The sequence below is a fragment of the Callorhinus ursinus genome, unplaced genomic scaffold (assembly GCF_003265705.2).
Source record: "Callorhinus ursinus isolate GAN/ISIS: 27379988/994484 unplaced genomic scaffold, GSC_fseal_2.0 scaffold38, whole genome shotgun sequence".
Classification (NCBI taxonomy): domain Eukaryota; kingdom Metazoa; phylum Chordata; class Mammalia; order Carnivora; family Otariidae; genus Callorhinus; species Callorhinus ursinus.
The window spans coordinates 11381161-11405026 of NW_027397100.1; the positions used below are offsets into that span (position 1 = coordinate 11381161).

General features: G+C 37.0%; 1 protein-coding gene and 1 long non-coding RNA gene across 8 annotated transcripts in view; one reads left to right on the forward strand and one right to left on the reverse strand.

The window, feature by feature from the left end:
* Nucleotides 1-23866, reverse strand: part of ITCH (itchy E3 ubiquitin protein ligase) — a 119967-nt gene that overhangs the window by 25940 nt on the left and 70161 nt on the right. For 5 of the 6 annotated variants that reach the window (XM_025875839.2, XM_025875840.2, XM_025875837.2 and 2 more), the window contains 7 exons: nt 17763-17920; nt 16135-16324; nt 14820-14915; nt 13153-13327; nt 8992-9061; nt 5915-5999; nt 1195-1323 (listed from right to left, as the gene is read on the reverse strand). In XM_025875839.2, coding sequence (XP_025731624.1) covers nt 1195-1323; nt 5915-5999; nt 8992-9061; nt 13153-13327; nt 14820-14915; nt 16135-16324; nt 17763-17920 — 903 coding nt within the window. The remainder of the gene's footprint in view (nt 1-1194; nt 1324-5914; nt 6000-8991; nt 9062-13152; nt 13328-14819; nt 14916-16134; nt 16325-17762; nt 17921-23866) is intronic. The other variant, XM_073880532.1, reaches the window with a different exon arrangement.
* Nucleotides 3828-23866, forward strand: part of LOC141370566 (uncharacterized) — a 70272-nt gene continuing 50233 nt past the window's right edge. Inside the window, exons 1-2 of one of the 2 annotated variants that reach the window (XR_012374720.1) lie at nt 3828-3882; nt 18561-18642. This is a non-coding gene — a long non-coding RNA (uncharacterized lncRNA). Of the gene's footprint in view, nt 3883-16289; nt 16366-18560; nt 18643-23866 lie in introns of those variants that run through there. The other variant, XR_012374721.1, reaches the window with a different exon arrangement.

A 23866-nucleotide genomic window follows, 5' to 3' on the forward strand; every position in this document is an offset into this window, starting at 1 on the left:
AAGAAGTTGAATAGACATTTCCTCAAGGAAGATATACAAATATTTGGTCAATTAACACATGAAAAGATGCTCAAAATCATTTATCATTACAGAAATACAAATAAAAACCATGAGATACCACTTCATACCCATCAGACTGACATTTTTAAAAAACAGAAAACAACAACCACTGATGTGGAAAACGTGGAACCTATATACACTTTTGGTGGCAATGTAAAATGGTATACCCACTGTGGAAGACAGTCTTGAAGTGCCTCAAAAAAAAAAAAAAAACAGAATTACCACTGGCCAGGCAATTCCACTTCTGAGTATTATACACAAAAGAAGTGAAAACAAAAACTCAAACAGGTATCTGTACACTCACATTCACAGCTGCATTATTCACAATAGTCAAAAGATGTTTGAAACAACCCAAAAGTCCATGAACAGATGTATAAATAAAATATGGTATATACATATACTAAAGTATTATTCTGCATTAAAAAGGAGTGAAATTCGGATACAAATGGTAACACAGACGAACCTTGGAGATATAATGCTAAGTGAAATAAACCAGTCACAAGCACAAATACCATATGATTCCATTTATATGAGCAGTCAAATTCATAGAGACAGGAAGTGTTAAGAGTTATCGGGGGCTAAGGAAAGAAGGGGATAGGAGAGTTATTGTTTAATAGGCATAGAGTTTCAGTATGGGATGATAAAAATCTTCTGGAGATGGATGGTGTTGATGGTTGCACAACAAAGTGAATGTACTTAATGCCACCACTGAATTGTACACTTAAAATGGTTAAAATGGTAAACTCTGCTGTATTTCACCACAAAAAAACACCTTAAATAAAACATGTTAAACAAAACAAAACATAAAGTTGCTTTTTAAATATGGAAAAGAAAAACAAATAGGAGAACTGTAAGCAGGCATCAGAAATCAGGGATTAATTTGTGAGCAGTACTGTACTGATAATTTCTAAATAACCTTTTTAGTGCTGTGTGAATAGATAACATATGAAACGTCTCTAGGAGAAAATATGGTGATAAATACATAGGGTAATAAAAATACAAAATATTTAGTGAACAATGACCTTTGGGCAACTCAAGAAACAATAAGAACTGTATTCCTTGCTAATTCAGATCTTCATAACAAAATCTTAAGAATCAGTTTTACTTCTAATCTACAATGTTTAGAAAACTTACAGGGCAGATTTTCCAGTGCGGGGATCAATATAGGTGGTTGTTCTTCTATTGTGGTCCACAAAATATGGAATTCCATCAACTGTGAATCTCATTTCCCAGCCTTCAGGTAAGGGCTTTTCATTTAATTGGCTACAAAACACAGGAGAAAATACAAATAAAAAATGTTGAGCTGTTTGTTTCCCAAGTACACAAAACAAAAATTATCCATAAATGCAGCATCATTTAGATCATTTAGTCCAGTGTTTCCCATTATTTACTAGACCTCTCCCTATAGATATTCTACAAGCATGTTAAACATGTCAATAAGTTCACGGAACCACCATTCAGTTTCCACCTACCTGGCCTGTAATCCCCATCTAATGACCCACCTAAACAGCTTTTGGTAACCAAGTTCTGCCCATTCTGCTTTAGAAGCCTTCATATTCACATCACTTTTTCAATCCCCAAGAACATCCTTACCCAGGCATCATTCATCTCTCTTCTAAACTTTCATAATGGCCACCAAACTGGTATTCCTGCCTCTAGTCTCACTCTGGTCCTATACTCATATTGTTGACAGCGTACTAAAACAGAGATCTGATCATGATTAGTTCTCTTCTTAAAGTGATATTCACTGTTCACACTACCAATGATAAGCCCTGAACTCTAAACAGCCGGCACTCACTCTGCCCTCAGCGTTCCCTTTCAGGTTTAACCCTGCACTCTAATTCCAACTCCCTTCCGTGAACCCTGTGATTTCATAGTGTAGTGCTACTCACCATTTCCCTAAACAAGACATGATCTGTCATACCTCCAAGTGAAGCCTTTCCCCTTGTCCAAAAGATCTTAATTATTCCTCTGTTAAAGCAACTCAACTGTTCCTTCTGAAGTATTTCTAGCCACTTCCTTAATACCTAGCTTTAGATTTTGGTTAGTCTCTCTCAACTTCAGTTTGTTAAGAATGTATATATAGTGAGACTGTAAGAGGAATAAGTGAGACAATATAAGTAAAAAGCTTCACACATAGTAAGCCCTCAAGTTGTAACTATTAGTATTCCCCCTACTATATATTGGTCATTCTCTGTGAGTCTCTCAAAGTACTTCCTTCATACTGCCAGCACAGCATTTGTCAAGTTTTTCAGCTTGTGTGTCTGGCACCAACTTCCCACCCTGCAAATACTACATGAGTTTTAAAATAGGAACTAGATTATAAGGCAACAGTGCATTTTTATTTGTTATATATTAAAATAATTGGGCCATTAAGCGTAAATATTAAAAACTACTTACTTGTGAACCTAAGAAATTTTTACATTTTAAAATATTCCACTAGAATGGGTAGAGAATTATTGAATACCTCCTTTGTAGTTTGTATCTGTGTGTTGTCATAATGGCAGCTACTCTTTTTAATTAGTTAAGTATAATAAGTGTTCCAAGTTTTTACCCATATTTGCCAGTTTGTTTTCCTCTATTCTACAGCTTCATATTTTCTCACCTGGTGGGTTTAGTGAGAGAGAGAGAGAGAGAAAATAGTAATGTGCAAGTTCACATCAGAAAGGAAGAAAGGGAGGGGCTGGGGGCATTTAAGCTGACTGGCTTTAGAGAGCCACTATCGCTGACAGGATTGTCATTTTCCTTAAGTGTACTTCAGAACATTAAAAAAAAAGTGTACTTCAGAAGAACAAAACGCTGAGAACCATTGTCTAGAACAGTATTTTGTAAACTATGTTGAAAGGTTAAAAACATTTAGCTTTATTCACGGAGCTGAATAGAAATGTCAGATAAAATAGATTATCAAAAAATTTTTAAAAGGTAACACTTATTTGTTATAATTATATTTTCAAGATAAGCTCAGTAACAAATTGTTTTCTTAAAAACAAAACAAACTGGATAGAACTGGGTCATCTGTATTATTTAGTAACATTCTCGCTTTAGCCCCGACACTTTAAAAGTCTAAGGAGGAACAAAAAATGGTAGCAAATTACAGAAAGGTGACATGGTCTATTCTGTCCTTCAAGATAGAATTTTACACAGCAATTTAAAATGTTACCTTTGAAATTCTTCTTCCTTTTTGGGAAACTGAATATATTTAAGTTAAAAATTGTAACAACATAAAAAATGTAGTGATAGGAGCGCCTGGGTGGCTCAGACAGTTAAGTGTCAGCCTTCGGCTCAGGTCATGATCCCAGGGTCCTGGGATCGAGCCCCACATTGGGGTCCTTGCTCAGCGGGGAGCCTGCTTCTCCCTCTCCCTCTGCCTGCCGCTCCCCCTGCTTGTACACTCTGTCAAAAATAAATAAAATCTTTAAAAAAAAAATGCTGTGATATTAGTATCCAGAAACAGATTTTAAATTTAAAGCATATCATTAGAACAAAGGTTCTTAACTTTCAATCAAGGGATGTGTGAAGAATTAATCATACCAAAAGAGAGGTCTGGCCTCTGCCCTCTGCTACTGGGAAGTGATTTCTAGGCCTCTGGAATGTCCTGCATGTCAGGAGAATCTGTTTGCTTGGGAACTCTGAACACCAGACAGTCACCAATGTGATTTATGATGGAGGCTTTGGGACACCTCACATCAATTCCAACTTCTGGAGTAACTAGAAACTGAAGGTATTAGCTCAAACTCTGGGACAGGGCTAGAGGCTAAAGGTTAACTATGCAGGCAGTACATGATGGAGCCCCAATAAAAACTCTGGATATAAAAGACTCAGGTGAGATTCCCTGGTTGGCAATACTCCACGTATACTATTCCACTTCAATTCTGGGTATTTAGATCCTTTTCACATTCTGTCCTGTATCTCTTCCTTCTGTTGCTTGTAATTTGTATCCTTTCCCTATGATAAATGTAACTGAGTGTAACAAGCTTCAGTGAGTTCTAGTCTCTCAAGTGAGTTATCAAACCTGCAAGTGGTTGTGGGAACCCCTAAATTCATACCCAGCTGGTCTGAAGTGAGAGCAATTTGGGGGATCTCCCAGTTTGTGGTTGATGTCTGGGGTGAGGGCATTCTTGTGGACACCGCTCTCTGGCTTTATAGCTTGCCAAATTCCTTGCAGAATAGAACCCTCTGGTGGTCTGATAAATGCACAGTGTTAGATTTCATTAAGGGCTGAACTGTGTCCACCCACAAATTCCTATGTTAAAACACTAACCATCAGTAGCTCAGAATGTGACCTTATTTGGAAATAGGGTCAACTGCAGACATTATTAGTTAAGATGAGATTATACTGGAGTACAGTGAGCCATTAATCCAATATGGCTGGTTATCCATATAAAAAGGGGAAGAAATCTGGACACTTGAGACATGCAGACCTGAAGAATGCTATGCAGGGCGCCTGGGTGGCTCAGTTGGTTAAGCGACTGCCTTCGGCTCAGGTCATGATCCTGGAGTCCCGGGATCGAGTCCCGCATCGGGCTCCCTGCTCAGCGGGGAGTCTGCTTCTCCCTCTGACCCTCTTCCCTCTCATGCTCTCTATCTCTCATTCTCTCTCTCTCAAATAAATAAATAAAATCTTTAAAAAAAAAAAAAAAAAGAATGCTATGCAAAGACTGCAGTTATGCTGCCACAAACCAAACTACCAGAAGCTAGGAGAGGGGCTTGGAACAAATCCTTCTAGTGCCTTCCAAGGGAGCAAAGCCCTGCCTATACCTTGATTTTGGGCAGCTCTAGCAAACTAACACAAGAACTATTACATAATGCTACAAAGAAAAGCAAGTAGGGATGCCTGGGTGGCTCAGTTGGTTAGCATCCGCCTTCAGCTCAGGTCCTGATCCTGGGGTCCTGGGATCGAGCCCCACACTGGGCTCCCTGCTCAGTGGGGAGCCTGCTTCTCCCTTTCCCTCTGCTGCTCCCTTGCTTGTGCTCTCTCACTCACTCTGAAGGAAGGAGGGAAGGAAGGAAAGCAAGTATATACACAGTTACCAAACATTAAAAAGACAAACTTGTCTTTGAAATACAAACTTCCAGTTATGAAATAAATGTCACAGGGATGTAAAGTACAGCAAAGGGAATATAGTCAGTAATACCGTAATAACTTTGGTGACAGAAGGTAATTAGATTTATTGTGGTGATAATTTCATAATGTATATAAATGTCAAATCACTGTTGTACACCTGAAACTAATATAATATTTAATTATACTTCAATTAAAAAGGAAAACTTCTAATAACAGTATGTGTCTATTAATATATTAACTAGCAAGTTCTTGCAATATGTGCAAATAGTATTTCGAGATAACTGCAACAACTGCAAAATGCTATTATACTATCATAGGTTTTCTATGATTTCTATACTGGTGGGAAAGTCCTAGGCATTGCTAATTCTACTATGGTTGTAGCTTATGATCACAACAGAAGGAAACATTCAATTTCAGGTAAAGGTTAAAAAACTGGATCTGTATTTACTCCCCCTAAGTCACGTATTTCCTGAATTTTCTCCAGTGATCCCAGGTTGCAAAACCCTGCTTTAGAATTACTAATCTGGACTTACTAATAATAAATAGGAATTTTTGAATACATAGTATATTGGTATAAACCAATGACTTTTTCCCCCTACTCTCAAGAAATCCACATTCATTATACGACAGTAATAGTGTAATTTTTTTCTCTTTCTAAAGGATATGGGTGAGTAATGTTGAAGGACTTTGGGGAAAGAACTTGTAACTCGATTTTTTCCATAACTGAGTCAGAAATACAGTACAATCTTTAAAAGATTATCTATACACTAGTAACTGAAAGTTTCTTACCCTTGACTTCTGGGGTCTTCCCATTGTGTAATACGAGTGTTGTGGTTGACAAAATATACTCTACCATTGCTGTCTGTTCTCTTCTCTTAAAGAAAAAAAAAAGGCAAAGCATTAGGGTTGGCATAGTCTTCTTCCACAAACTAAAATGTGCTGAATTTGCCCACTTCTCCTTGCACTGATTTTATAGCTTTCAAATCACAACTTTAAAAGGTTTAATTTATTCTTTCACTTTTAAATTCATATACCTGCTAGAGTTATTCAAATATCATTACATTCTAGAAGCTGAACAAATTTAATTCACAATGCCCGGCCTACAGGACTTTTTTGTTCAATCTAACCAAAGGCAGCAAGAATAATTAACGTTTTAACTTTTCATACATGACCTCATTTTATCCTTAACAGTCCCAGGAGTAGATGGTTTATCTTGAAGATAGGGAAACTTGGGACAGGTTAAGTGATCTGCCCAAAATCTCAGAATTGGGTAGCAGTGACAGGATGGAAAGTCAGGTCTCTATTCAGGCATTTTTTGCATACCGCATCACCTCCTTTCTTACAATATAATGGGGGGAGGGATACAACTTGTTTCTTTGTTATATGCTAGGCATTATTCAACTAGGGAAGACACTGTTTCAAAATATATCCTCTTCCTTAATACACTCAGTTCCCAAATCCTAAATATGTAGAGTAACGTTCTACACAAAGGCTGGGCAAAGGGCTCAGTTCTTTAGTTTTCTGCCTTTGAAATTGCTGCTTCTTTCCCCCATCTACCTCTTGCTTTAGGATTCTTCTTATTTTCTTATTCCTGTTCTACAAAATCTCTCCGGTATTCCTCAGCTTTCTCAGTAAGGTTTAGAAGACATATGGATATCATTTTCTCTTTTAATAACAGAAAAGTCCTTGAAATTTTAGTATTAAGTTCTGCTGTTTTGAACTACTGAATTCTCTATTCCATTACCAATTTATTCTTCATCAAAAGATAATTCCTGTACCTGAATTTTTTTAGATGTCTCCAAATGAGGTAAGTGAAGTAATGAAGAATATAGAATGGATTCCAACATTTTTAAAAGCATAGTTTCTAAAAATTAGCAATTTCAAACAAAATTTTAAGGTTAAATTCTAAGCTGATAAAGCCATTTTTTATCCCTTTGATATCTATTTTTCAAATAACAATTTTTTAGATCCTTTGGCTCTTTCTCTGAGCAAGCTACTGCAGGACAAGTCTTTAGCCAAATTATATAGTTTTGTCAAATTAGTATTTGGTAACTTTTAACTATATCTCCAGCACTAATTCCATGATTTCACGTATAGTGGTGATATGGGAGGTTAGAAGGGATATACTGGTGAGTATCCTGAACCCCATCCTAAGATCTCAGCTACTTACCTCACTTGAGCCTAAGATGGAAACAGAACCCCAAGTGTGCATAATATACAGATAAATGGGATTCTGCATCTTGTGACACATTGTAAATATTAACACTGGCTTCACTGGTCTTGGCATCTTCAGTGTGAAAAGTAACCAACTTTAAGTCTGTCTCTAAGGCAAAAAGAAGCATCCACAGTGCTACAGCTGGCTACATAATAATGTTAGTTAATATTCTTGGCAGTCACATAAATATAAAATTTTAAAATATATCTGTATCCAAATAATTTTTAAAGTAATTTTTATAATCTAAAAATAATACCCTAAGTGCATATCTGCCACGTAAGTTCAGACTTCAGGGCCAGAGATTTTCTCTTCAAAAATTAACATGAAGCAGGATAAACTCAATAAAAAACTTCTTTTCTATACATGTTCTAAGTATATACTGTTGATATCAGCATTTCTTGGAAGAAGCTGTGAAAAACAAAATTTCAAAAGGTGGATGCACTTGCAACTGAAGGCTCATCTGCTTTTAATGAGAGGAAGTACTGTGGCTATAGAGCTGATTTTACTTTGTTGAAAAAAGTCACATGATAAACAATACTGAGATTACTGAATAGCGAAGTGAATGCAGATTAGAGCCCTTCCTGACTCGATGAATAAAACAGTAAAAAAACAGAAGCTTCTTGCTGTTCTATGTATTCATTCACAGCAACTCTCAAAAGGAGAAAATATCTTTATACTTGATGGGTAAAACCAGCTATATAAAGCCCTATTAAACTACACTGTTGAACCAAAACCATTTTTTGTTCTCCAGCCTCTTTAGTTTGCATGTATTAAAAATTCTTCATTGTCAGCTTGTGAGGTGGTAATGTCTGGTCCTAGCACATGAAGTCTGAAAGGATGAGGAAGCTGGATTTAAAATACGTATCATGGAGGCACGTGGGTGGCTAGGTTGGTTAAGCATCTGACTCTTGATCTCAGCTCAGGTCTTGATCTCAGCGTCTGAGTTCAAGCCCCACACTGGGCTCCACGCTGGGTGTGGAGCCTATTTAAAAATAAATAAATAAATAAATAAATAAATAACATATTGTGTCACAAAAATAATGCTGTCTATTTCAGAATGTAAACACAGGCTGTAAATTGGGGTTTTAGTTTCTGGGTCAATCCTGAAGATATGTCCGGTAGGGTTTCATCTGTTACAGTACCAGTGTTGTCACTGGTTGCACAAATAAGGCATGTGCCCCAAAGGCAGAGTCATAAAGCAGTGTTCAGTCTAAGCAACAGGGTGATCATGAACTCATCTAGGAAGGGGGGTACACCTCAACTTCAGAAGTGTGAAACCTAAAAATAAGCAGAATGTAAAATAAGCAAGGCAAGATTCTCATAACCTGGGTAAGCTGGGATTGGGTCTTTAGAGACAATATTTTAGGGAAGTGTTGCTGGCTAAAGTTAGGAAAAAGAGCAAGATCCTAATGATGACCAAAATACTTTTAAACTTTAAAAGAGTAAAATAATTCTGAATTCCAATAAAAGTTAACTATTAAGACAGTCAACTTAGAACTTCTGGGAAATTTAATACCTATTTGGCACTCTGAATTAAACTAACACAACCAAAAATTTCCCACATATTCACTCAAGCAAGAGCAGGCTATCATCCATAAATATCTGATTTTTTCAAAATGACAAATGCAATGAAAAAAATCATGTGACTTACCCCATCCAGGTGGCAGGGGACCAAGGGGATCAAATTCTTTATTTTGTGATGTAGTAAACAAATCTTGATTCTAAAAAGAATAACAACAGCAACAACAAAAAGGTGAATTAATGAACAACCTAACTAGATAACCTGAAAGCAAGGTTATGAGTTCTGGTAGGTCTTCCCTGGTCACGTGCAACGTAACACAGAGTTCACATCTTAGAGATGTGTCACACAAGTCAACACATATATGCCAATACACTCTGGAGAAAGAAAAAAAAATCTTTGTAAACATTAATGCTTGAAATTATTTGAAATTCAAATATTACAAATATATAATCCTCACCCTCAAATGATCATTTTCTTCTTCAGCTATAACTCAGTAAATTAGAGAAATATATAAATTCCCAAAGAGTCATTTATAAACAACAGTACCTAGAGGCATCGGATGGCTGAGACTAACCTTGTATTTCTAACTCAAAAAGAAAGACTCATATACATGGAGTATATACAAATATTGTGGAAACAGAGTTGCAGGAGCAGGAAGAACAGGCTGTCAGATGAGTGAAAGGAAAGAATTCCAGTTGGAAAGAGTTGATAAATCTAGATCTGTAAAGAAGACTTCTTAAACTTCTGGTTTCAAATGACCACATTGGTAGAGACAGAAGTCTGGCTAGATAAAAGGAAACCATTTGGAAAAATGAGTCAAACATTAAAATAAGAGAAGCAAAAGTCATAGCGACTATGTAGGGTTAATGGGTATGTTTTGGTTTAAATGTATAATAAAGTGGAGATAACATGGTCTCTCAGGAAGATTTGGTTAAACCCTTTCTCCTTTAGTAAGATAAAATGAGTAATAATAGATTCTAACTGCTTTTTAAACAAAAATTATTAATGGAAAAAATATATGAGTAAAATAAGGAGTGACCCCTATATACCTAGCACCAAGATTCAACAATTATCAAGACTGCCAAATTTTCTTTTCCCTCTTCTTTGCCAAGTCACTGAGTCATTTCACCCCTCTGTATTTGAGCAGGTCTTTCTAAAATTTGTGGACATCTTCTCACATAACCACAATATTGCTAATCACATCTACCAAAGAATCTATGTTAATTTTATCATCTAATAACCAGTCACTAATTAAATGCATTTGATTATTTGTTCAAGTCAAAATTCAAACAAAGTCCTCACATTACATTTGGTTGAGTCTCTTAAGTCTCAATCTATAGCAGTTCCCCCTATTGTTTCTGGGTTTTTTTTCCCATGTCATTGACTTATTACAGAAACTGGGTAACTCAAAGTTTTAAAGCATATGACAGATACTCTATTTCTGATTAAACAGCTCTTGGAAGATAGACCTATCAAGAACTGGCCTTGCTCCTCCTGATAGACACAATTATGAAAAGCAGTGAGAGAAGAGAGACCAGGGAGAAACACTATAAAAGGTTTGAATACTGGTTATGGAACAGGTCTAAAAAGTCTGGCATATGACAAACTATTGTGATAATTTTCTAAGACCCAAGCCTATCCCAAGTCTAAGACCCAAGGCTCTTCCCTAGTTAAATAAATTGGGGACATGTACACTGAAGCCACGGGTGGGAAAGAGCCATTACACAGTGTTCCAACATCAACCATTTCCATTCTGAGGTTAAAAATGCTAGGTGTAGGGATGCTTGGCTGGCATCAGTCAGTAGAGCACGTGACTCTTGATCTTAGGATTGTGAGTTCAAGCCCCATGTTGGGTGTGGAGCCTACTTAAGGAAAAAAATAAAAGTTAGGTGTATGAGAGTCTACCAGGGGAACAAAGGCCACTTTATAAAACAATATGCCAACACCCCACCACTTTTTAAGCAGCTGATAGTAAGAATGTTTAATTCATTCAATTCAGTTAATATTGCTGGCTGTGTTAAAGGTAGCTAAAATAGGCTGCTTAAGTTATGATTTAAAACTATTCTGTAACAAGAGCAAAGTGGAAGAATTAAAAAGAAATGGTCAGATTATTTTGGATAGGGGTAAAAAAAAAAAAAGAACATGGACAATGAGATAAAAAGCTGCAATTCAAGAAAAGTTCCAAAGACTCTGAGTATCAAATTGGTGAAGTTTACAATGAAGCAATATATACTGTTGGTGCCCTGGGAATATATGCTAAATCAGTCTTTAAAAAGAATGTTTTAGGGCGCCTGGGTGGCTCAGTTGGTTAAGCAACTGCCTTCGGCTCAGGTCATGATCCTGGAGTCCCGGGATCGAGTCCCGCATCGGGCTCCCTGCTCAGCGGGGAGTCTGCTTCTCCCTCTGACCCTCTTCCCTCTCGTGCTCTCTATCTCTCATTCTCTCTCTCTCTCAAATAAACAAATAAAATCTTAAAAAAAAAAAAAAAGAATGTTTTAAAAGATGATGTACTGTAAGATAAAGAGCACATTTACAATGTGGATATGAGGGAAAGAAAAAATGAAAACATTTCTATCCATCTAATATGTGCCAAACATATTAGGAACTTTATTTTACAGAATCCTCAAAAAAATTCCTGAGGAAATTTAATTACATTTTTTACAGATAAAGTAAATGAGTCTTGATGAGGTTAAGTAACTTTCTCAAAGTCATATACAGAAAGTAACTGTATCACCAGGATTCAAACCCAGATGTGTCTGACTCCAAAGCCCATGTTCTTTCCAATGGACACCCATGTAGAAAATAGCTTTAAAGAAGGCAGGCAAGCTAGGCATTCAAACCTAGAAGAAATTTGGCCAGGTATACCAAAGCTGATTATAATTTAGAAGAAAGGAAGATGTTAAACAGCATAGAAAAAAAAATTGAGTAGAGTAAGATAGACAAGAGACAAATTAATTTCACTTCTAAAACTACTGGGAAGAAATACAATGACAGCTGCCTATAGAAGGTGGCAGGAAAAATTGTTATATGAAAGAATCTTAGTCATAACTAGGTAGTGAAGGGAAGGCTGGTGATAAAGATGATTTTTTTTAAATTTTAAATCAATGAATGAAAACTATTATGGTCATGAGATCCAAGAAATAGACAGGAATATGGAGAAAAGGGGGGAAAATAATGCTCAGAGAGGACAGTAATTTAATCCGATGTATTCTAACAAGGAGGATACCAAAGGTGGTAGAGGGGAAGAGATGAAAATGGAGGTCAGCTTCTCTTGAACTCTTGCAGAGTTGATTTTCTTCGGTCTAAATTCTTTAAGATTTTATTTATTTGACAGAGAGAGAGAGAGAGAGAGCGGGAGCACAAACAGGGGGAACAGCAGAGGGAGAGGGAGAAGCAGGCTCCCCGCTGAGCAGGAAACCTGATGAAGGACTCAATCCCAGGACCCTGGGATCATGACCTGAGCCGAAGGCAGACACTTAACTGACTGAGCCACCCAGGCGTCCCTTTGGTGTAAGTTCTAAGTATTACTCAAACGAATCCCTTTTGTTTGGTCCATAGAATCATATTTCTCCAAGGACTATTTTCCTTTCCTCAGAGAAAAGATCTATAATACTTTATGATTTGAGAGACTATAAAATTCCTAGCACCAAAGACTGCGTTAACAAAACATTAATGTATTTTGGTGAACTTATAGCTATTATTGCAGTATTACTCTAAAGAAAAATATGTACAAACTTAAACCATTTCCAGAAAGGAAATGCATACCAAAGATAATATAGTTTTGAAGCTAGAATAATATATTTAGCATAATCATATAAGGAATCAAATTTCTTTAGTCTCCCAGAGCACCAAACAATTAATTAGGTAAACTGTACTTTCATATGTTACAAAGTGATTCAATTCTGTCATTAGTTCTATAAAACCACTTAATAATCAGATGCTCTTAGAGCCAAACCTTCAAATATTCTGCCAAGCGAGGGAGTATTAAATTTAGAACTGTTTTAATTCTCTTCAAACCACCTGGGTTTATTTTTACTATCCTTTTGTCCACGAATTTTAAGTTGTCCTAACTTCTTTTTTATTTTTGACATTAACAAAGCAAAGGAGGTTGAACTTTAGTTTTCAAAGAGGTAAGAATAGATCACATGCACAGAATACTCAAGACAAGTTCTAAACAATATCAAAAGCAACAACTGGGTGCCCTCTTGTCTTTTATTCCTTAACATTTCACATGCAAAAAAAGGTTAAAAACAAATACTTATTAAGTTTATAGTGTAACAGGCTACTTACCCCATAAATAAATCTCTGGTTAAACTGCTGCATTGCTCCTTGCAGCTGACTACGTTGGAGCTGCCACTGTTCATAGTTCCGGACAGATTCCAGCGTTGGCCTCTGCCACGTTGTTGTTCTTGTGAAATGGTCAACATAGTAAATACGTCCCATGTTGTCAACCCGCCGTTCCCAGCTAAATCAGGACAAAAACAACCTAATTCAATAATTACTTGTGATCTAGATATGAACCGAACAGAACTTCATCTTGGCCCTGGTGCAGGTTTGGTTAAGATTTTACCTTACTTTTGATTTACCTGAACTCTCTTATTTTATATATTTTTAAATGGTCCTTAAATGAACACAAAAGAAATGTTTCTAAAAATTTTTCCTTAAAAGTTAAGACGTATCTGGTTTTAAAAATACAGTGTATAAAATTTAATGAATAAGTCTCAAATAGTAATTAAGAAAAAAGTTCTCATTTTCTTTCCAATGTTCTTTTGACTGTTGAAATCCTAATAGGGAGGGACACAATTGTATATACAACTTTTCACAGATATCAAAAAGCACTTTTCCCACAAAATTACAACTGATCATTTCAAATGGGTGCATAATTTTTTAAAAAATTTATTTATTTTAGAGAGAGAGTAAGTGCGCAGGGGGTGGAGGAGAGGGAGAGACAGAATTCCCCACTGAGCATGGTGCCTGACATGGGGCTCGATCTCACAGCCCTGAGAACATGACCTGAGCTGAAATCAAGAGTTGGCTGCTTAAATGACTGAGCCACCCAGGCGCCCCTCAAATGGGTGCATAATATTAAGTAAACATTAATACAATAACATGTTGATTTCTACTTTGTTGTTTATGGTTATTTCCAATATTCTCGTTTTATAAATAGTAAAATAATAAATACCTTTAATACATCAATTTTTTTCTTCCTTTGCATTACTTCTTTAGGATAAATTTCCTAGAGAGGATTACTAAGGGTATGTGCATTACTATAGTTAGATATACTTTCTGTTAGAGTTGCAACTAATTTATACTACCACTAGCAATATTATGTGGTAAAGTTCCTCTACAATCTCACCGATACTGGATACTATCTGCTAATTTAATAAGTAAAACAGTATCTTTTAGGTGTGTATTTGAGATCATAGCAAGATTAAATACTTCCCCATGTTTGCTACTGAATTCCCCTGAATAAAAATATTTTCTTCCATTTTCTATAATGTAAATGTTAAATGCTTAACATCATGCATTAATATATCCTTTAATTCCCTAACTATTCTGCAGTGACTTCACGATTATAAAGTTTTTTTATATAATAGGGACTTTATCTTCATATATATGACAGGCTTTAATAATTCTTATTCAGTTAAATAATTACTCTTAAAGAAACTAATTCTAAAACCTTGTGGTTTTAGCCAGGTAAAATACAGAAAGGAAAACATGGAAATAGCAAGACCTATGAAATCTTCAGGTCAGAAATGAATAAAAATAAATCATTCACCATGCTTAATCAATTCTCTCTCTTCTAATTTGCATCTACCACAACACAAAGTGGATACTTTGTGGAAACTTCAGGAAAGACTGAAAGGAAGAGGAAAACTAGGGATATAGGGAAGATTTTGTACAGATATAATCTATAGTTCTGAATACTTTTTTTCTTCTTTAATTCAGATACTTACCCAGGAGGTAGAGGTTCTGGCCTATCCCAGGTTGTTCTTTTTTCAATATGATCTACATAGTAAACTCGTCCATGCTGGTCCACTCTCTGCTCCCAACTTAAACACAAAATTTAAAAGGCACTTATCTTTGCTATTTTCTCTTATATGACCATATTACAGAACTGAGGCAAATAAGCATGTCAATATAAAAAGAAAATACCAAAAGAATTTAGGAATAAAGTCAAGAAATGTGATCCTGAGGATGACAGAGTGGGTAAGACTTCTTCTGCAGCAGTATCTGCTCAAGAGACGCCTTGTATTTGTAAAGAGGTTTGAGGTATATGCACTCAGGAGACAAAGTCTACCTCAATCTAGTAGTGGTATATGCAAGACTTGGTGAAAAAAAAAATGCTGTCATTAATGTTTTGAAATCTGAAGAAAGACTGAGCTGCTACCTGAAAGGCAAAACACAATGTGTTCTAGAAGAACTGAAATCAAAGACTAAGATTTTATCAGATGTGTCTCTGCACAGTCTAACAGACAAAATCAATCTGGGTATTCTAGTCTCCTTGATAGGTTAATCCCCAAAGAGAAGAAGACAGGAATAAACCATCACAGCTTAGAAGTACCAATAACTTTGGAAAGCACAAGTTTCTGTTTGCTAATCCCTTGCACAAATAATTTTCTAATTTGGCTTCCCGAGTAGGTTTCGCAAAAGGAAAATGGCCCAACTACCCACAGTAATATCTGTTTAGCAATTAAAATTTTCGTAAGGGTTTATTAATTTATCAAGCAATTAATTTTAATTAGATTCCAAGCCCTGGATTAATTGAATGCCACAATGTATATAAGTATGTAAACTATTAGAGCATTAAATTTTTAAAATAATTAAGAGATTAAAATGGGATTATGAGTACTAATTCTCTCAGTTTTTTAAAATTATTACTACTTTGCTATAATGACTTTATGATGGAAAAATTTTATTTTAAAAAATGTTTTTTCCCCCCTTCAAAGAGAAAGCAATCTGAATTAGGTGACTATTTTATATTATATGGCATTGGTTAACCTACTATGGTTCAGAATCCTTCTGTTAAAAACAAACAAAAAAACCCCACAAAAAAACATAAACCTTTGCCCTGGAAATGAGGAGGGGGTGGATTTCTAATGTGGTGAGTTTTTTTGGTTTAGTTTGACTCTAGACACAGCACCCCCAAAATCAGTTACCATTGCTTGAAGATGGTTTTTTTAAAGAATGGAGTTCAGTATTATTTTCCTTATTGGTAAGTATATGCAGAAGCCGAAAGCAAACAAATAGTAACCAAAAACAGTTACTTACCCAGGTGGTAGGGGAGCCTGAGGTACAGAATTTAATGGCCTAGGGCCTGAGCCTCCAGATATAGTCAGAGGAATTATTAATCCAGATGTTGCTCCTTCAGATGTATTTGAATTTATATTTGTTGGTGGCAGAGAGCCTGTACTGGATCCATCACTTTCAGAAGTGGCAGATGGTGAACCATTGACAGATGCTATAAAAGATTTGTGGGAAACAACAATCTTTTATTTTCAGGTAAGTTCAGGATAGAATTTTAACTTTAAAAAATAAAAAGGTAAGGGCGCCTGGGTGGCTCAGTCATTAAGCATCTGGCTTCAGCTCAGGTCATGATCCCAGGGTCCTGGGTTCAAGCCCCGTACTGGGCTCCCTGCTCAGCAGGAAGCCTGCTTCTCCCTCTCCCACTCCCCCTGCTTGTGTTCCCTCTCTCGCTATGTCTCTCTCTGTCAAATAAATAAATAAAATCTTTTAAAAAAATAAAAATAAAAAGGTAGATGACAAACAGAAATTTTAAGATGGATATGCAGGTGAAAATTACTTAAACTTTTTAAATAATTTTTTAGGTTCCATCTACCCTATGTCTTTATTAATTACGAAGCAAGTACAAATTCTGATTTCCTGATACAAGAAATAAAAACTATTTAAAAAATAAGAAGGAAAGCACTGATATCCTTTGGTATTATAAGTTCATTTTGTAATTTTCCAGATCCTTTAAATTGTCTTTTCTATGAAACCCTGAAGATCAAAGACCAATTATTGATGTTAGTTAAAATACAGAAGATCTGACTGTTAAGCAACTACATTCTTATGAACAGTTATAAAGTACATATCACATTTTCAAGAAAGACTTGAGAAAACAATTCCTCGGGGAAGTCACCAATATTTTGACAAAGTAGTATATAATCTTAAAGGCTAGAAATATATTATTAACACATTTTCTACCAAAAAAGGGGGGAAGATGTATAATCAAAAACAAAGTCATTTACTAAAATGATTTGTAGACAACTAATTTACTTTTCCAATAATATCTGGGTTAATTATTTTATATTGCCTGTCTACATACAGAGGGAAAAGTAAAAGATTGAATATTCTATTCTGGGTAATCGGGAAAAATGGATATCTATCTATAGACGTTTATATTTTTACTACATGAAATATGTTCATTTGTTGTATAATTTTTGCTTCAAAATGTATCATTTAGCATTGTTGTAAGGTTACTTGCCATTTCTAATTGTCTTTTAAAGGATATAATGATAATAAGCAAGCAGATCCTTGACAGAATGACATGCTTATGTCCACACTATAACAAACCCTGCTGAAAAGCTGCAATCTTATCTACACTGCCTATACTTTTAATAATGCACATATGGTTCTTTTTTTTTTTCTCTCCTCATTCTCAACAAAGCACTTACCTCAAGAACTTCACCCTGGAGGAAAAACTTAGGGAAAAGGCACACATTAGTCTACCTATAGAAAGATCATTCTTGGCCAAAACTTAAATGTAAAAATACAGCTAGAAAACTGACCTAAAAGGGTCTTTTGACAACTTACCTGAGGATCAATTCCCAAACAGAACATTATTTACAATCACAGTATTGACAGCTACATCCCTAGTGTATGGCTGGAATACGCACCTGGTCTACGTGGGGTAGGTGGAGGTGGTCGTGAAGGTCTTGGAGGCCTAGAAGGTTTAAAACCACCATTTGAGAGTGATGGAGAATTATTCCCATTGACCTTCCTATTTTCACCAGCCCCTGCATCCTCAGGCTCATCTGATCCATTTGTGTTTGTTCTGAGTAAGAAAGGGTGAAACGGAAGGGAAAACGAATGCTCTTTGAATTTAACAAAAATAAGAAGACCAGAACTTAAAATTTCTGGCCTGCCTTATCAAATACATAAATAGCCCTTGGGTAGAATCTTATATACAACCCTCAGAGCCCACCCAGATATACAGTAAGGGGTTGCCCAAGGGCACAGAAACACTTGTGACCCTTCAAAACTATTAGGTATGGTGATTCAGATTTCAAGTAAGTCTTTGGAGGCCCTATAAGCAGGAACAGTCAAATTCTCAAAATTCCAATGCCTTAGAAAGGGCACTATTTTATTATGAGCACAGATAACATCACCATCATTTTCTTGGTTTCCAATGGCTCTTGATATTATTCAATTTTGGGATAGGGCTGACTGTTCTATGGCAGAAGAAAGAAGTACTTATATCCCAAAGACAAGATGCTTTCTCTCCATCCCAGGAAATGGTATACAAAATGCTGAAAATTAGTATCTAGGAGCAGAGGTGCCCACAGACCTTTTTTTAAAAAGGAGGTATCATTTCTTCAAAGCAATGTCATTAATTGAGGGAAAGAAAAGAAAGGGGAAAACAATAACAGGAAACGTCAGATTGAAAGTCTAAATATAGTTGATTCTTTTCCCAGGGGGATCTTGTCATGAATTAGAAAGCAGTGAGTGTAACCAGTTTGAAGATGTCTCAGCTAAGACTCTGCTATCTACTACCTGGTAAGCAGCAAACTACTACACAGTATTAATTCAATACTTTACTGGACCTTCAAAATAAGCCTGAACAAAGTAAAATCTAATTGGTTGAAGAAATTAAAATTGAGAGACAGTACCACATATTAAATCATTTTCAAACTATGTTCCCCTAAAGTTCTTTAGAGCCTTTCTATTCAAAGTATAGTCTTAAAACAGAAGCAAGGGCAACATATAAGAGCTTATTAGAAATGCACAATCTAGGGGCACCTGCGTGGCTCAGTTGCTTGGTTTTGGCACAGGTCATGATCTCAGGGTTGTGGGATCACAACTGAGCCCTGCATCAGAATCCGAGTCTGCCCGTTCCTCTCCTCTCCCTCCCCCTCTACCCCTCCCTTCACTCACACGCATGCTCTCTCTATAATAGATAAAATCTTAAAAAAAGAAAAGAAAAAGAAATGTACAGTCTTGCATTCCACTCCCAGGATCCACTATATCAGAACTAGCACTTTAATAAGATCCTCAGGTGATCTGGGTGAACAGTAGGATACGACAAGACTGCTTTGGGGGGGGGTGCCTCAAATGCTTATTTTGAATAAAAGGAACAGGTCAGTAATTGGCAGTCAGCACCTGGTTAGTGCTGACTGCCTACAGGAAGGCCAAGCCACCCCAAAAAATGAACTGAAGGCAGGAGGAGTCAGCTTTGACACTGCTCCCCCTCCCCTAGGTGCTAAGTTCCAAACCCATTTTGAGTAGTATGCCTTTTTAAGACTCTTGAGTATTACCTCCCATACTATTTCAAGAGATTACTAATTAGTTCTTAATGGTTTTGGTTTTTTTTAAAGATTTTACTTATTGGGGTGCCTGGGTGGCTCAGTCGTTAAGCGTCTGCCTTCGGCTCAGGTCATGATCCCAGGGTCCTGGGATCAAGGCCCGCATCGGGCTCCCTGCTCCGCGGGAAGCCTGCTTCTCTCTCTCCCACTCCCCTGCTTGTGTTCCTGCTCTCGCTATCTCTCTGTCAAATGAATAAATAAAATCTTTTAAAAAATTAAAAAAAAAGATTTTATTTATTTATTCGACAGAGAAAGACACAGCGAGAAAGGGAACACAAGCAAGGGAGTGGGAGAAGCAGGTTTCCCGCAGAGCAGGGAGCCCAACCGATGCAGGGCTCAATCCCAGGACCCTGGGATCATGACCTGAGCAGAAGGCAAACGCTTAACAACTGAGCCACCCAGGTGCCCCAATTCTTAATGTTTTTAAGAAGTAATGGTTTTTAAAAGATAGACAACAAATGATAGAATGGACCAAAAGTAGGAAATTGAGGTTTCTAGCTCTGACTCTGCTAAGTCAGATGACCAAAGAAGTCACTTAATCTCTTTTTTTTTTAAGAGAGGGAGAGTGGGGATGGGGCAGAGAGCGAGGGAAAGAGAATCTTAGGCAGGCTCCATGCCCAGCAAGAAGCCAATCATTGGGCTCTATCTCACAACCCTGAGATCATGACCTGAGCCGAAATCAAGAGTTGGATGTTTAACAGACTGAGTCACCCAGGCGCCCCAGTTACTTAATCTCTTTGCACCTAGTGCTAGTCAAGTTTTAGGAATATGTGAGTAAGGAGGAACATTCAGGGCATGAGGTAAATCTGTTATTACAAAGGTACAGCAAAAACTGGATTTCAAAAATGCTATGTTCTCTTGAGGATTAAAATCTTGGGAGATTTTAAAATCCCTGCTGTTTACCCTTCTAACAACTTGGCCTCAGTTTCTCAACATTGTTATCCTACAACCTGGGTAATACGATGGCTCCTTAAATTTCCCTGATGCTTAGAATTGCTCCTGCTTCCTAAGTCTTCAAATTTTCAAATCTCTCTACCTACATATAGCCTTCTACTCCTTCTACCTGCCTCCTACTTTATCTGTGATTCACTCTCATCATGACCTTTAACCCCCTCTATCTTCATAGTCCATCAGCTCCCTTCAAGTCCCACTTGGGCTCCACCATAGGCTACTACTTCCCCTAGTGTCTTTAATTCCTTCACTATTGCCCTACATCCCCCAGCCCCAAGCAATCTTTCCACTACAACTAATCCTTCATTTACTTTTTCTACTACTATTCTCTGGGGCCAGAAAGTAATGATAATGTTCCACTGGCAAAATCAGGTGTTATTTAGCAGAGTAAATAAAATAAACTAGTAAAAAAAAAGTACCAAATTAAAGGGGCAGTCTTCTATAAAAGGTCCTTATAAATTTTCCACTGTGCCCAGTAAGGAAAAGTCCAGAGGTTTTCCAATGTCTACAAGATACAGTCTTTTCTTCCCCCGTTAATGTATGTGCTGCCAAAATGAGCACTTTTTTTCCTGTTAAAAAAGAAAAATCACAGCTCAAATCTCCCAGGAGCTAAATAATTAAAAATAACAGAGGACTATGACAACACCACAGATTCATTGGGATTGGTGTACTGATGTTAAAATTAACAGTAATAAAAAAAAAATAGTAATCTGGTAGGGCAAAGGACTTTTACTAGGTGCTATACAATTAAAAAGACCTATGCAAAAGACAAAAATTAAAATTGTTCCTTGAGTCTCCATCTTCTTATCCTGGCAGACATCAGTTTCCTAAAGCTTGCTCATTTTAGAGATTGAGGCAAGAGCTACAGCTGACCTTATTTAACAACTTCAACTGGACTACCCACACTGCTTGGAAATCAATCATTTTCTACCTATCTAATCTACTCTTGACTGCTTTCCCAATATGTAGATGTCCCTGATGCTGCCTCTTCCCTAACATGATGATTATCTGCTATCCTTCAACTGTCTCATCTACCTTAAAACTTCTCTATTCTGAAGTGGCAGCAGGTGCCATGTCCGGCCACAAAGATGGCAGAAGCCCCTGAAGCAGGCCAAGGAGATGGACGAGGAAGATAAGGCACTCAAGCAGAAACAGTTGAGGGGCAGAAAAACTCAAGGAGCTAAAAGCAAAGGCTGCAGGGAAGGGCCCGCTGGCCATAGGTGGAATTAAGAAATCCGGCAAGGGGCGCCTGGGTGGCTCAATTGTTAAGTGTCTGCCTTCGGCCCGGGTCATGATCCCAGGGTCCTGGGATCAAGCCCCACATCGAGCTCTCTGCTCCGTGGGGAGTCTGCTTCTCCCTCTCCCACTCCCCCTGCTTGTGTTCCCTCTCTAGCTGGGTTTCTCTCTCTCTTTTTGTCTTAAAAAACAAACAAAAAAAAAGAAATCTGGCAAGAAATAAGCTGTTTCTTGTGCCTGAGACAATGGTGTTCCTAATTCCACTCCTGTTTAAACATCTGGATTCCCTATCTGTTGTAGTATCTATTGTCAACTATAGCCAGAATAAGTCTTGTCTTAGATCCTGCTGTACATTTAAGAATAAACTTGTTAAAAAATAAAAAAAATAAATCAATCGTAAAAAAATTCTCTGTGCCACTAATCATTTCCTTGTTTCCCTTTTTTGGGGGGAAAAAGAAATTTCTTCACTTCTTCAAGGCTAATTTGTCTGTGTGTCCTTGATTTCAGCCTATATCCTCTAGGGCTTTCCAACATCATTTAACACCTTTCTTGTATCTTCCATCATCTTTCTTCTTCCAGATCTTTCCTCTCACTTCACAAATATAATCAAACCCCTCAACCTAAAACACTTCCTCAATCCTAACTGCTCTTCAGAGCTGTTCTTTTTTTTTAATTTAATCTCAACACCCAATGTGGGGCTCGAACTCATGACCTCAAGATCAAGAATCACATGCTTTACCAACTGAGCCAACCAGGTGCCACCCCAAATCTGTTTGTTCATTCTGTTCCTTCATTATGATTTTCTGTATTTATGCAATTAATGTATTTAGTAATTTTAATTTTCCAAAGACGTTCACTCTTTCACAGTGAAAAATAACTTCTATTCATAAAAATCACCTTCCATCCTACATTCTGGAGATCATTACCACCAAGACATGGACTCCCCGTTTCTCGCCAATCCTATTTCATTGGCTGTGCATGTGATTGTTAAATGTTTCATATCTGGAGCAAATTTGTGTTTGTTTTCTTATTATATACCGCACACTTCCCCCAAATTACTCAAAACCTTTTATAATACCTAATGACTACAGAATACTCTAATGTATAGACATGTCATCATTCAAACATTTTTTCTTTTCTTTTGGTGGTGGTAGTGGGAGGTGGGTTTCTATTTCCTACAGACAGACTGCCAGAATAGAATACCTGGGTTAAAGTACACAAATATTTTGAAGGTTGAAATACTGACTGCTAAATTTTTTAAAAAATATTTTCAAAGGTAATTTTCCTATCAGTTAGTTATGAAAATGCCCATTTCACCATCAAGTATGTAAATATTTTTTTTAAAGATTTTATTTATTTATTTGAGAGAGCAAGAATGAGAGATAGAGAGCACGAGAGGGAAGAGGGTCAGAGGGAGAAGCTGACTCCCTGCTGAGCAGGGAGCCCGATGTGGGACTCGATCCCAGGACTCCAGGATCATGACCTGAGCCAAAGGCAGTTGCTTAACCAACTGAGCCACCCAGGCGCCCAAGTATGTAAATATTTTTAAGTATTTGCTAATTTGGTAAATAAAAATGTTAATGTTCAACAATATTTCATTTACAAGCCATCTGAGTTTCTTCTTCCATGAACTGTATACATCTGTAAATTTTTAAGGGAATAGTTTTCCTTATTATTTTTAAGATCTTTTTACAATCTGAGGATACTAATTTATCTTTTTTTAAAGATTTTATTTATTTATTTGAGAGAAAGAGCATGAGTGGGGGAGGGGCACAGGGAGAGGGAGAAGCAGACTCTCTGCTGAGCAGGGAGCCACCCAGGCACCCCAAGAAAACTGTTTATTTTAAAAGATGGAGCATTTAATGCTGTCAAATACTGTAGAAGAGAATGAGGTCCTAGACTAACTAATTAAGCCAGGAAAAACTGGCTGCATGGGGGGGGAAAAAAAAAAAGTCAGGTTAGAGCGTCAGCTTGTTCCAAGATCAGAGTAGATTCCAGTTGATTTTAAAATGGATTCCAACGGGCGCCTGGGTGGCTCAGTCGTTAAGCATCTGCCTTCAGCTCAAGTCATGATCCCAGGGTCCTGGGATCGAGCCCCACATTGGGCTCTCTGCTCCGCAGGAAGCCTGCTTCTCCCTCTCCCACTCCCTCTGCTTGTGTTCCCTCTCTCACTGTGTCTCTGTCAAATAAATAAATAAAATCTTTAAAAAATAATAATAAAGTTGATTTAA